We start from the raw sequence: 14,294 nt of genomic DNA on the forward strand, positions 1-14,294 counted from the left end.
TGTGACACAAACAAGCATATGCTGTGTGCGTGCGCGCATGTCTGCATGTTGATTTATTCTTTAGGTGTACAGGAAGAAAAAGCAGAAGAGAAAGCATTATGGACCATAAGCTATATATGCAATTGTGTTTTAAGAAATGGGTATTCATATTCAGTTCCTCTAAATCAGTGGTTCTCAATCCTGGTCCTGGGGGACCCCATCTCTGCACATTTTGCATGTCTCCCTTATGTAACATACCTGATTGAGATCATCAGCTCATTAGGCTGATGATCTCAATCAGGTGTGTTAAATAAGAGAACCATGCAAAATATGCAGAGCAGGGGTGCCCCAGGACCAGGATTGAGAACCACTGCTGTAAATGATACATAAAGAAATCATTATGACAATAGTGACGCATATAGTATACCGTTCCAATAAACATCTCTGACACAGACTCAAATGTTGACGATTTCTCTATCACCTCCTCATTGCAATGTCTGTTTTACATTTAATTTTTCTGTGATTGATCACATTCAAACTTTGTATTGAAGAAAGTTTAATTCACACCTTGTCCTAACAGATATCTGATGTGTATAACAGATTTCAAACCAGATGTTGGACTAATTAGATTTCACTGTGCACAGGTTTACCCAGAGCAATTTACATATATATTTAACAGATACTTTTATTTGAATGGACTCACAATAGAGAACATATGGAATTCATTGCACAGCCAACAATATTCATATTTTATGCATATGGGTAGCTCAGCAATGCCACAGAATTAGAAACCAAGCAACTGACAAAACATCTAATCACAAATTACATACTGCAGCTGTGGCTGGTTAGGACATGTAGGTGTCACGGTATTTAGCATTTTTAGAAAATAGAAACACATTTTAAACAGAAACTTTTGTACACGTGTATAAATTGTAAACATTATAAAAATGTACAATGTAAAATATAACTGGCGTCAAGTGATACTTAACCCAAAAATAAAAACTCACTCATCATTTACTCACCCTCATGCCGTTCCAAACCTTTATGCCTTTTTGTTCTGTGTAACATATAAGATATTTTAAAGAATGCTGACAACTAAACAGTTTCGGTTCCTTATGACTCAATATATGAACAAAAATGCAATAGAAGTCAATGGGAAACGAAACTCTTTGGTTATCAGAATTCTTATTTTTTTGTGTTCTGCAGAAGAAAGAAATGCATAGGGGTTTGGAATAAAATAAAGGTGATTAAATGATAGAATGGCCATTCCCATAAGTGAACTATTCATTTACACAATTTTGTGACACTGCAGGTGCTGTCATATTACTTTGACCGCTCACAGCTGACTGAAAGTACAGTTCACCCAAAAATGAAACTTCTGTCTTTAATTATTTACTCTTATGTCGTTCCAAACCTGTAAGACCTTCGTTTATCTTCAGAAAACGAATGAAGATATTTTTAAGTAATCCAAGAGCTTTCTGATCATGCCTATGCAGCAACGCAACTGACACGTTTAAGGCCCAGAAAGGCAGTAAGGAAATTGTTAAAATAGTCCATGTGACATCAGTGGTTCAACCGTAATGTTATGAAGCTACAAGAAAACTTTTTGTGTGTAAAGAAAACAAAAATAACAACTTTATTTAACAATTTCTTCACTTCTTTGTCAGTCTCCGACCACTGATGTCACATGGACTATTTTAATGATAGCTTTACTACCTTTCTGGGCCTTGAACGTGTCAGTTGTGTTGCTGTCTATGCAGGGTCAGAAAGCTCTCGGATTTCATCAAAAATACCTTAATTTGCGTTCCAAAGATAGTATTACAGATTTAAAACGACAAGAGTGAGAGTAATTTATGAAAGAATTTTCATTTTTGGGTGAACTATCCCTTCAAAATCAATTGATTAAGAATAACATTTTTGTTTTTTGTGACAGCCCATTATCACACAGGATACATTATCAACAGCTTAAAGACTAAAACAAAGGAAAGGGGGATGAGCTGTTTTATATCCATTAAACTAGCTCAGCAAACCAAGTCAAAACAACCGCATGCCATGCAAATAGCCTATCTGCCACTGGCAATGTCATTAGTTTTAAGTATACTGCGGACCTATTCAAGAGGATCACAAAGAGCTTGACATGTTTACCATGCACCGTTAAAATCCAAAGCTCTGTGCCCAACGCTATGAGAGCGGTAAACACATTTTACAGCTGCGCAGCGTGCGTTTAGTTTCCATTCGGGGCCATTTAAGGGCGCAGACAGAGGGTGGTAGCTGTGATTGGAAGGCAGAGACAAAACAAACAGCCAATAAAAGATGGTTTTGGTGCAGTAAAACCACTTTTCCCATTTGAGGAACAGACTTGAGCTTCTGTTTTTTACACTAAATTATGTGGCTTCTGCAAATAGTGTTTTATAATAACCAATATGATTTAATGTTTCAATAAGTTAGAGTGGCATTGCGGTATGAGTAAGCAAACAGTCAAGACTTCAAATGCATTATAAAGTACATTAATAAAAAAAGAAAGTATACCAAACGTCTGCTAAAAGAGTTGGTTTTCTGGGGTATTTTTGGGGAGGATTTAAGAAACTGAAAGTTTAAAATAAAATGTCGGTGAAATTACTTTGAATAAGAATATCAGTACTTCATACATCTGACTAAGACATCTGAACAGTCTTTTTCTGAAAAGGCATAATCCACATGTTGCTATGTGGCTGCTTAAGCAAGTTGAACACAGGGGGAACCTTAGGAAACGCCATCAATGATAATGAAGCATTACTAAACCCAGTTCTTGAGGACGGACTGTTTCGCTACTGAAGAAAAGGAAGTACTTACGGCGTAGACTCCAGGCTGATGCTGTTAGCTTGTGTAGAGGAAGCCGATTTGTGATTGGAGAAAACGGGAAGGCTGGGGGAGGCATGGATGACATGGTCCACCAGGTGACCCATGGAAGAGGGCCGTAGCCGAGGACCCTCTTGCACAAATAAGGAGTTCCTACTGTTGACAGAACATTTATAGTAGCTGTTATCAATCACCAATATGTGTTATGAATAAATACAAATCCTCTGGCTGAAGGTAAACTATTAAAACAAATACGTTACTATAACGAGTACAATGTCTTGGGCCTGTTGCAATTATTGATTAATTGCCTGATCATGGATATTTGATTTAATCAAAATTATTTGAGATAACCGTGATAAATATCAACCAATAAATATCAATAAATATCAGAGTTTAAATATCAATCACATCTTCCCATTCAAATAAGAATGAAAAAGAAAAATCATAATCTGTCAGGGAGTAATAAATAAAAAAAAAAAAAAAAAAAAAAAAACCTTCCTTCATACGAAACGAAGGCTTGTGGGTTTAATAATTTAATTCATTTATTATATTATATTATATTATATTTTGACAGGATTCAGTTGTGACAATTAATTGACAGTACAAAACTAATGATTGTGACAGGCCTACAATGCATTATAGTACATTACAGTATGATGTAACAAATCATACTAGGTGTTAATACTAACACTCTCTCTCTTCCTGAAAACTCCCTCTATTTGTTTACTAATAATGTGGAAGTCTATCTTTGAATCTTTGACACAGAGAGTGACTCCCAGACTTCCTGGATGGGTACAACTCACAAAACCTGTAAAGAATATGTCTAGATCATATTTTTCCCCTAAATCAAAGGGGGAAAAAATATATTTTGCTTTAGGAAATGAAGCCTTTTTAGGACCATTCAAAATGTGCATGTGACATTTTCATGTCTCACTGCATTCACTGTAGCGCTTTTGTGCTGATTTAAATGGAAAAAATATATATTATTATATAAACAATACTGTATTACAGTATTGTTTCTAGTGACAATTATTACTAGTAATACCGGGGGACAAAGAAAGGGGAAAAAAAAAAAAAAAAAATTACACTAACTAAAATTTGGGCAAAAAAGGTGTCATGAAAATAACAAAAAAAAAATCATTTTGCAACACACTTTATTATTTTTTTCTTCGCATTTGAACGAAACATGACAGATATGTAATGGTTAAATCCACATACAGCTTACACATCTTTTTCCCCATCACCCCCCCAAGAACCCTACTGGGTTTTTGCTCATTAGGTTGGGTGTTTCACTAAAACAGAGATGCACTCACTGGTTGGGCGTCCCAGGGGGCGAGCGGGTGGGCAGGCTACGGGTCTCCAGCCTCTCTTCAGACAGTGAGTTCCTGCTCACTGATTCCCAATCTGTCACACCCATGAACTTTCTGCCCAGGGGTTTGCTGGGAGATCTAAGAGATGAAACACATTCTGTTAATCTCCACAATAACCCGGTAAAGCCAAAGGCTAAGGTCACTTCTAAGCGTTAACTGTCTAACAGCAAGATATTATTCCACTGAGCAACATTATATTCCTATCCAGTGGACACCATTAGAGTGTTACAATAAATCTCGTTTGTTTTTCTGAAACTTAATAATTAGGTTAGATAATATTTCAACCCTTAAAGTTTTAGTAGTGATTTGTTTTGTTTTAAGATAGTTTTGTTTTGAAACATAAATCTGAGGTTATCATGTTCTCTAGACATTGTTCTACAATGTTTTATTTATATTTTAAATATTTAACTGCAGGCGTTCAGTACATTTTGACACAGTAACCCCTAGTGAGATATCTCTTTCTACTGTACTGTAATTTTAGCAAATATTGACATTCAAGAGTACTGTCATTTTTTTCTGTCATAACAATATCCACTTTGAAAGTCAGACAATACAGAGTGTACTGTCAATAATTATTTAAAAAAAAAAAGGTTGACTATGCTCATCTTTTGGGTTTCACATTTGTTAACATTTCAAACAAGTGAAGTGTACAAAAGTTAAAAATTGCTGCAGGTTTTTAAAAAGTTGCTATTTGTTTGTTTTTATGAGCAGTAGCACTCCAGTTAAGGATCTCTAAAATGCACCATTCTTAGTATTGGTCAATTTAATAAAAAAGTTAAACATGTAAAAGATTATTCTGAAAGGATATTAGACTCAAAAAAGCTGCATAACAAAAGTAATAGATTTTGTACTGGATTTCACTGGAAAATTTTTAATATGATTTGACTGTCTAGTTTTATTTATTTTTACCGAAATTAATACTTCATTCAGCAAGGATGCTTTTAATTAATCAAAAGTGACAGTTACAACATTTATGTTTTTTTTTTATGTAACTACTGTGTATGTATATTCATGTGACGATTGTTTGTGTAGATACATGAAACAATTTCCATTTTGAATAAATGATGTTCTTTTGAACTTCACTACTATTATGGGTCAGCCTAGCTATTATAGGTGCCCATATTAACCATTTTTATGATTATCGGTATCGGTCATTTTCAAAAACTAATTGCCGATAAATTAATTTAAAAGCATTTAAAGAAAGTTTTTGTCAGAGCCTCTGTTATTCCTAATTTTGACATTAATTTTAATATTTTACACCAGACATATATATCGGTTCAAAATATTGACTATCAGTCTACTTGATCTGTTATAATCGGTATCGGCATTGGCCACTATCAGTATTAGTCATTTTCAAAAAGCAATTTGCCAATAAAATAATTTAAAAGCATTTAGAGAAAGTTTTTGTCAGAGCCCTTGTTATTCTTAATTTTGACATTCATTTTCATTTTTACACCAGACATGTATATCGGTTTAAAATATTTATTATCAGTCTACTTGATCTGTAATAATCTGTATCAGCATTGGCCACTATAGCTTTAGTTCAGTTTTAATTTTTCAGTGCAATTTAAATGAAAATTATTAATGTTTATAATTAATGTTTAATTATTTTAAGTTTTTCCATCAACAAAAATGTTTAGTTTAGATAATAACCCTGGTTTGGTGTTCCAAAAGATCCAGAAATCAGTTTTGAGCTTCATGTCAGTTTTTTTGAGTCTTCTAGTCAGTCATTTAAAGAAAGTTTTTGTCAGAGCCCTTGTTATCCTTAATTTGGACATTAATTTTAATTTTTTTTTTTTTTTTTTTTTTTTTTAATCAGACATATATATCAGTTCAAAATATCGGTCTACTTGATCTGTAAAAATCTGTGTCGGCATCGGCCATGAAAACCATATATCGGTCAACCCCTACTACCCTAGATTCCTTTGGACAACATTTCCAATCTGTAGTCTAGCATTATAATAGTTTGATTTGAGCTGAGGAAATTCCATTTATTACACTGTTGTCAGCAGTGATTTGATATACATTACTAAAACATAAGGTTGACAAACAGACTTGCTTAAAAAGGACTTTGATCTCAACATGACTCTCAATGCTTCAAGTAAAGATCCTGCTAAAGTTCATATTCTGATCCAAGTTACTCCTCCTCACCAGCTGGTAGTTTATGTTTTAAGAAAGTTCACACATTAATATGCTAATCCTCATTAACTGAAGAATCATATCATAACCGGTCACCAACACAAAATCCCTGAGGTACAAGCTCACATTACCTTGCAAACACTCTGTCCTTGATTCCCTTCTCCTTGCCATACTGAACAGATTGTGCTTCCGTCCTCCCACTGTGAAGAGATGTATAATGTTTGTCAGGATTCAAACCGTATTTCTCAATTTCACAACATATAACGTGACATTCCTGCCTGAGATCTCTAAACCTTCCATCAGTCTGTGAATGACATCCACAGCTTTTATGAGACTCTTAGTGCTCAAAGCTACAGAGTTCAAATATGTTTTATTATACTATAGTGACCACCAATAAACACTTATAAATCTAGAAAGCATCGCAAGATGAATTATTGATCACCTCCTCTTCCTAGTTCCCCTATATCTAAAATTGGCTAAAAGAGCATCATCAATTTTTCAAAAGTTTATCCACAGGATTTACTAGAGTATTTGTAAGTGTCGACTAAGGTCAAGCCTTTTGATGACTGAGGCCTCCTTTGGCACATGAAAATAAAATGGTCCCACTTTATATGAACTACTTTGTACTTAGATTTAAATTAATCATTTGATGCAGTTCACTTATTGTGTACATACAGTGCACAGCATAAATGAGGACATCCCCTCTAAATAAATATAAAAGATGTGTTTTCTTAATGATTACTAAATCATGAAAAGATGACACTTCTTGCCACTGAGTGTACAAGTTCATGACACATTTTCACATCTGTCCTGTTTAATTCCTGTTAAATTGGGAGTTTTGCTCAGCTCTCCTCTACAGTATCCCCCACAGCTGCTCAAGAGTGTTAAGACTGAGCGAAATACATGTGAAGAGTGCATACATGTGAAGATGCAAAACCAGCTAAAAGCCGTCTCGGTCAAAAATGAGATAATGATACTGAGTGAATGCTCCTGACACATTGTACACGTCCATCAAATACTTTTACTTCAAACTCGCAAAATTCCAGCCTCAGCCCAATCAGAAGCACCAGTATTTACACAGAAACCTATACAAAGTAGCCAGAAAAAAATGCTAATTTTAAAGAAATACATCAGATAGATTTAAAGGCTTTTGTATCTGAACTCCTCATGTCCACTGAAGGATTTTCACCTTGGGAGAATGAATATTTTCATTGTCATGCTGAAAAAAATGCCCAGTAATGCAGGGAATGAGGGGAGGGTAGTATTTTCAGTTTCAGTTTTTCGCAGCGGTGTGTGAATTCATGACAGAATTGATAAAGCACAACTCCCTCACACCTTCAGCACTCATACATTCCTATATAAGAGCTTTACTACCACTGAATGTCACTGTGGGTACCAGGGACTTCGTACTGTACTCCTCCTCTAGCAACACCAGAACATTTTGGATGCTTTTGGATCTGAAATGATTGACTTGGTCTCCTAAGACCAGAGTATGGATTCCCAGAAGTCTATATTTTGTAAACATGGACCTTGCGAGAGGTTAAATGAGTTTATTGTGCTTTGGCTACAGTAGGTAATTCTAGTGGTGACAACAACCATGAATGTCAGTTCTGCAGGCTGCGTCGTACTCTGTGAGATAATGTGTCACTCTTTTTACGGCTTTTGGCCGCTTTTCGGTTCTGAGACACTTGCATGTTATTTCTCCAGCTCTTTTTCTAGCAAAAACTCACTTATCACTAAATGAAAACAAAGTGAAGACCTGATTATTTCAGGAGCCTTTTCACAAGTCCATTGTTTTTGAATGTCAGTGCTACTTCTGCTATATTTTCACACTTAAAACAATAATTTGTTATTCCTCTTGTACCATTATCCTTTTATGCTGAGAAATAAATCACCTGGCAGTTTTCTCCTAAGTGGTTCCATTGCTGCCAGCATTAAGTCTGAGTATAATTCTGTAGGCTATATAACACCTTTAATTGTCAGGAAATCACTTTTCTTTAAAAGTTTTGGTTGAACATATTTACCTGTTGATCAAAAATAGCCTTAAACCTACACACACATTTTTTTTGTTTGTTTATTCAGTAACTTTCAGGAGGGAGAACTCATTTTTGCAACACAACATTTTATCACTTTGATAAGAAAATCTTATTTTGCTGAATAATTTTGACCTTCTTTTTCGGTAATTGATCAAGCAGGATTGTTGGAACATTACATCTCCAAAGAACCCTAACATGTCATCTAAGTTAAGAGTAACTGCTGATTTTATTACGTTTTAGAGGGGGTGTACTCATTTATGCTGTGCACTGTACATGTTTTTACATTGTACTTACATTTCTAAAATACCTTCATGTAATTACATCTGTAATACATTTTTGTAATTACATTTATAATTACACTGTTGACCCATCCCTTACACCTTAACCCACCCTTAAACCTATCTATACCACCAAACCTGTCCCTAACCTTACCTGTATCCCACCTCAATAGCAGCAAAAGTGTTTTGCAATACACTATGAACACAGTAAGTTCAATGTGCTTATTTTTTGATGTAAGTACATAGTAGTTAAATGATATATTTAAATGTGTAGGGAAGTGATCGAGTTGGTCATGCAAGTAGAAATCTGAACTAATGGCCTGACTGGGAAAGCAGAAAAAAAAATCTTTACTGTTGACCCAGACAGCAATTTATAACAACAAGCAGCACATCCTCAAACTACATGCGTCACATTTGGGCCCATTTAAAAAAGGGATGTAGATTTAGCAACGTCTTACCAGTATCTGAACCTGGAGCCCAAATTGAAGTAATGCGCAAAGAAGTTCTTCTGCGGAGGAACGGGCCGATCTAGCCGAAAGAAGGTGTGGTGTTCAACACAGGCTTTCCAGAGGTTCTTACAGGCCCTGTAGTTTACCATGTTGAAACCCAGCAATGTATCTCTCGTCTCATGCTGTAGGCAAAAAGGAAGAAAGGATCTTAAGACTATTAAATCAAGCACACTGCATGCTTAACCCAAAACACGGGAGATGTCGGTGACATTTACATTCCCTGCTCTGAAAGTTATGTCGCCGTGAACATGTGCCTCCGTTTGAAACCTGGCCAAAGTACCCAGAGAGCTCTGCTCTGGAGAGACCTATTAGGACTGACACTCAAATCTGCAAGACTCCATTGGTCACTGGGGACTCCAGAGGGGGGTAAATGCACTTCCCAGACTGTTTTTGCTTCTGCAAATCACAGGGGTTACGACCCGGGTCCTAGGAAATCGTACCCACTCAGCCAAGCCGTGCCATCTGGGCATCAATTATGGATCATGACATCATTGAGTTCTGCTTTTAGTACAACTGCTTCTGAAAGGCCCCTGTGCATTATTCACACTGCTGGGGTGTTTTGAGGTCTCCAGCAGAGGGTCTGTGATGCTGTGGATACCCGGTTCAGGCACACAGGTTCTCATCGTGTCTTAGCAATCGGCACGACTCTAATGTCAGGTCTCATCCTGCTCCCCCGCATACAAAATGCATCATCCTTTGCTCCATAATTAATAAGCTGTAAAGAGTCTCTATCTCTCTCCACATCGTCACTGACAGCAGGGTGGTAATTACAGAGGGGCTTCGAATAAACAAAGATCAGTGGTGCAATGGGAGCCAATATGCTCTTTAATTTGATATTGCCTGAGCAAAGACGGTTTATTTATAGGAATTACTGCTCCCTGCAGTTTGTAAATGGGAGTGATGATGTGCATTGGGGTCATTTTATGGTTTTACAAATTGTAATCAGATAACAGTAAGCCGAAAAACGGTATGGATGCACACATATACAAATTTAAGGGCAGAGTTTTGACACCAATTTCATGATTCGGTTCTGAAGCATTTGATTTGATTCAAAAACTTTTTTTTTTTTGGATACATATCAGGTACAGTACAAGCCAAATTTTCTCAAGGAAAAAAACTCTCAACCAGTGTCGTAAAATATACATGAGAGTCAGCTGGTACTTCATTACTATAATATCGGAGGTTAAAATTAACTGATTTGTATACATATGCTTAATTTACACCTTTTATAATAATAAAGTTACAATTACGTAAATATATTTCTATGCCAATTGTTTTTCTTAAACAAAGTGGTGGCTGTCATAAAACTTAACGAATTTATTAAAGCAAATTAAACATTGAAGAACAGTAAAAATTATAATGAATATGCTATATGGTGTGTATATTAAGCAAATGCTCCACTCTAAAGTTCATTTTTCTAGCTGACTAATAAGTTTATGGTCACCAAATGTTTTTTTTTTTAGGTAAATGTGACATTTACAAGCTGTTGAAACACTGATTGAGTGATTACATGAGACAGGATATGGATTTTGGTAAGTTTAAACAGAACTTTGGATGTTTATTCATGTTTATTTTGTGCTGAAACTGCTATTAAAACGGAGGAGATGATCTGTCACAACATTAAACAGCGCCAAAACAGCATTTATCATTTGAATAGTGCAACAAAATGGACAAAATGTAACATCTGAGGCTCTGTGTTTTGTTACTCTGAGAAAGTAAAGCGCAAAGCTTATTACGATTTACTCGATGGGAGGTGCGCTACAATGTTCCGTTCATTAACTGAAAAAAAGGTTAGACTAATCGATTTTTGGGATTTAAGAATTAATATTGTTTCGCAAAAATTAGAATTTATTAAAATCGAGAAATCTATATTATTTACCCAGCCCTAACAAATGTGCTGTCACAAATCACAAAACATTTAAGATGGCAAAAAATAACAACAGCAACAACAACAGTAAGTTACTATAAAGCAGAGGTCTTGTTAAACGAAAATTATCCATCATTGACAGATTTTTTTTTTTTTTTTTTTTTTCTGAAGACCGCCCGTCACTTCGACAGATTACACTGAGAGTGATCTATTGTAACTTGTAACTGCAATTCCCACCCCTGTCCAGTTGGTGGTGAGTGTGCTTCAATGTAGCAGCAGAGCACAGGATCCAGAACAAAAATGAAACTGTCACGAATGTTTTGCCACGCGTTTGATTACGCACAGGCGAGTACCCAGAAGCTACAACGAACTATGATGCCATATTAAAGAGCACCAAAAACAGCACAGACCAAAAGATTGATTGGGATTTATGAATCGATATTGGTTCATAAAAATAAGAATATATTAAAATCACTGCGGGGTGTGGTGTTAAACATAAAAAGTTACGCAGTCTAATCTGTTCATCTGTTCTCTTCAAAATAAATGCATAAGCCTATATCGTCTTATAGGTTAATTATTAAAAATGAAAATGTGAAAAAAAATAAAAGCAATTAAATGTGTTATTATAATTAAAATGATGGGTAATGACAGATTATGGCAAAATTTTTACAACCCTGTCCATCAAAATGACGGACAATGTTAAAGTCTAATGCAACCTCTGGTATAGTTTTAAAATTATAATTTTAATACATTAATATTAATTTAATAATTCATTTTTTGTGCACTCACATCATGCCCTATATTTTCAATCTCAACTTAATTATGATATTGTGACACACTGTGAATCATGACATTTGTTTTGGGTAGCTGGCAATGCCTTAGCAAATGACAATGTATGCTGTTTTACTCAGAAATACATTACATTGGCAAAGTTCAGTGTGTTGCGGATGGGATTTTATGTTGCCTTGCTTTACTTATTTACAATGACAGTATTTAAAAAAAAAAAAAAAAAAAAAAAAGTTTACCACTTACCGCCTCTTTTCTTAGCTGGATGAAAAACTGTTTGCATTTAAAAGATATTTTTACAATTTTCAACCTGAAATGGAAGAAAAAAAACGGTTGGTAAAACAAAAACACATTTTCAAGGGCAGCAACAAACGCTTATTCTGAGCTGTTAAAATTCTCTAACCCATTTCATGGCCCTTTGTGTGACTCTAAGCTTCACTCCTATTAAAATATGACTCATAGTGAAGCTAAATATATTCCACACAACACACACACACACACACACACTCACTCAAGTGTCTGAATAAACACATGCTGGAGCAGCCTCAACCACTTATGATACATTCTGTCACACACTCCCAACACAACACAGTTCAACTCATAAACAGTCAATGACTCAGGCAGGTCAAACTGAACTTCAATTGACTTTAAAGAACATCCTTCATTGCCATCCACCTACTTTTCTATTTTAGTCAGCATAGTATGATATATATATATATGTATACACATTTTTTTTTTTAACCATCACTTGCGTTTTATGAACTACAGGGGTGAACAATAAAATAATCAATAAGTTCAACCGTTTGCCCTGAGAGGATGGTTGACATCTATGGCAAACAGACCTTGTTCTCTTCTGGGCTAAACATAGTTTGCATGGAAAGCATCTGTGCGTGCATTTCAAATGGGAGATGCTTGGACTACAGCTACAAAAGCAGCTGGGCATGAGTGCCAGAAAAACAGCCTGGTGGTGGAGGGGAAATAAAGCTTTGCCTAATGAGGATTTGGGTGCTGCTCTTTACATTTGATCATTTAGTATTCTGCACAATTTAAAATAAGTGCGAACAAATAAATTGACCCCCTTAAGAGTGGAATTTAATTTGTTTACATATACAACAAATGCAATAAATAAAATAAAAAATTAAATTATGTTTTCAACCAAAACCAATAAATTTGTTTAAATGCAAAGATGGTAATTAGTATGAACACAATTTGGAGTGAGTGGTAAAATTGCTGGCATATCTTCAAAAATAAATAAATGAATAACTATATATATATATATATATATATATATATATATATAGGCTGTCAAACAATTTGTTCAGTTGCGCATACGCAACATCATATTAGGTTCTGTACTGTAATTAGTTGACCTGTTTCGAGTCTTCGGGTTTTTCGAGTCGTTTGTTCATCTTATGGGGCTGTCATGTTAAGAACGAACGACTCAAACCCGAAAACTTGTCAGGTAAGAGGTGAGATGAGCTAATCATAGACTACAGACCCAGATAAACAATTAATTAATCTTTTCTGTTTCTTATAGCATTATAGTTTTGTCTTGTTTGTAGTGTAATCAACGTTTGTGTAAGCAGTAGATCTGTTAGGGAAGCAACACATAACATTTTAATTATATTTTGCTAAAATGAACGAAATGACTCGAAAAAAGATTAGTTCATTTTGCTGAACGAGACTAGTCGGTAAAATGATCTGAACTTCCCATCACTAAAAAGGCAGAGTAGGGCAAAAAACTTTTTATTTTTTAACATTTTATTTTCTCCTACAACTTCAGAATCATCTGACATCGTTGTACCTTTTTGTTTGTAAACAGCGTTTGACTTACTTGCACTTTCTTAGTCTTTGCGCATTCGCTTTGTAAACACTGGGTCTGTAGTTTGACCTTTCGATGTGATTCAATAGTATGTAGCTTCGTGAACGCGCATCCCAGCCTGTGCTACACAAGCTTTTGAGCTTAAAAAGTATACAAATTTTTATTTTCCGAAAAAAATCGTTTCGCTAGACAAGACCCCAGTGATCCCAGTCTTCCTCGACTGGGATCATGAACATCTTGGATGACAAGTGGGTGAGTAAATTATTTGTGGACTACTGTGGAAGTGGACTACTCCTTTAACACAAAGAATTAAAGCTGACAGCAATGCATTACATTCAAACAGGTTAAGTTTGCAACCTCAGCTTCACTTCCTTGAATTAAACACAAATGACACCAATAAGGCAAGTTCACTTACCATGGAAAGTAGTTGATTCGTACCCTGTTCTTGTAGATGGCAATGCCAGCTGACATCACGCCTATGAAAATTTCTGTGTTGCTTTGATCCTGAAAGCAAGAACGGGGGAAAAAAAGAGAAATTATTAATGAGGATCATTTAGCGTTTTCGAAACTGTGCTGTGTAATGTTGTTTAAAAAGTCAAAAAAAAATGAAAATTTGAATGAAAGATCATTGTCTTGTCTTTTTTCATTCCAAGCCTGTATAACTTAAAAG

The 14,294-nt window shown here is 35.3% G+C and overlaps 1 protein-coding gene across 4 annotated transcripts in view; it reads right to left on the minus strand.

Annotated features, from left to right (window-relative positions):
• The window catches only part of ptpn4a (protein tyrosine phosphatase non-receptor type 4a), a 60,202-nt gene that overhangs the window by 11,344 nt on the left and 34,564 nt on the right, over positions 1–14,294 (minus strand). For all 4 annotated transcript variants that reach the window (XM_051119105.1, XM_051119107.1, XM_051119106.1 and 1 more), the window contains 6 exons: positions 14,040–14,128; positions 12,049–12,112; positions 9,099–9,271; positions 6,458–6,526; positions 4,131–4,265; positions 2,812–2,973 (listed from right to left, as the gene is read on the minus strand). In XM_051119105.1, the coding sequence (XP_050975062.1) occupies positions 2,812–2,973; positions 4,131–4,265; positions 6,458–6,526; positions 9,099–9,271; positions 12,049–12,112; positions 14,040–14,128 (692 nt within the window). The remainder of the gene's footprint in view (positions 1–2,811; positions 2,974–4,130; positions 4,266–6,457; positions 6,527–9,098; positions 9,272–12,048; positions 12,113–14,039; positions 14,129–14,294) is intronic.

The sequence above is a fragment of the Labeo rohita genome, chromosome 9 (genome assembly GCF_022985175.1).
Source record: "Labeo rohita strain BAU-BD-2019 chromosome 9, IGBB_LRoh.1.0, whole genome shotgun sequence".
NCBI lineage: Eukaryota > Metazoa > Chordata > Actinopteri > Cypriniformes > Cyprinidae > Labeo > Labeo rohita.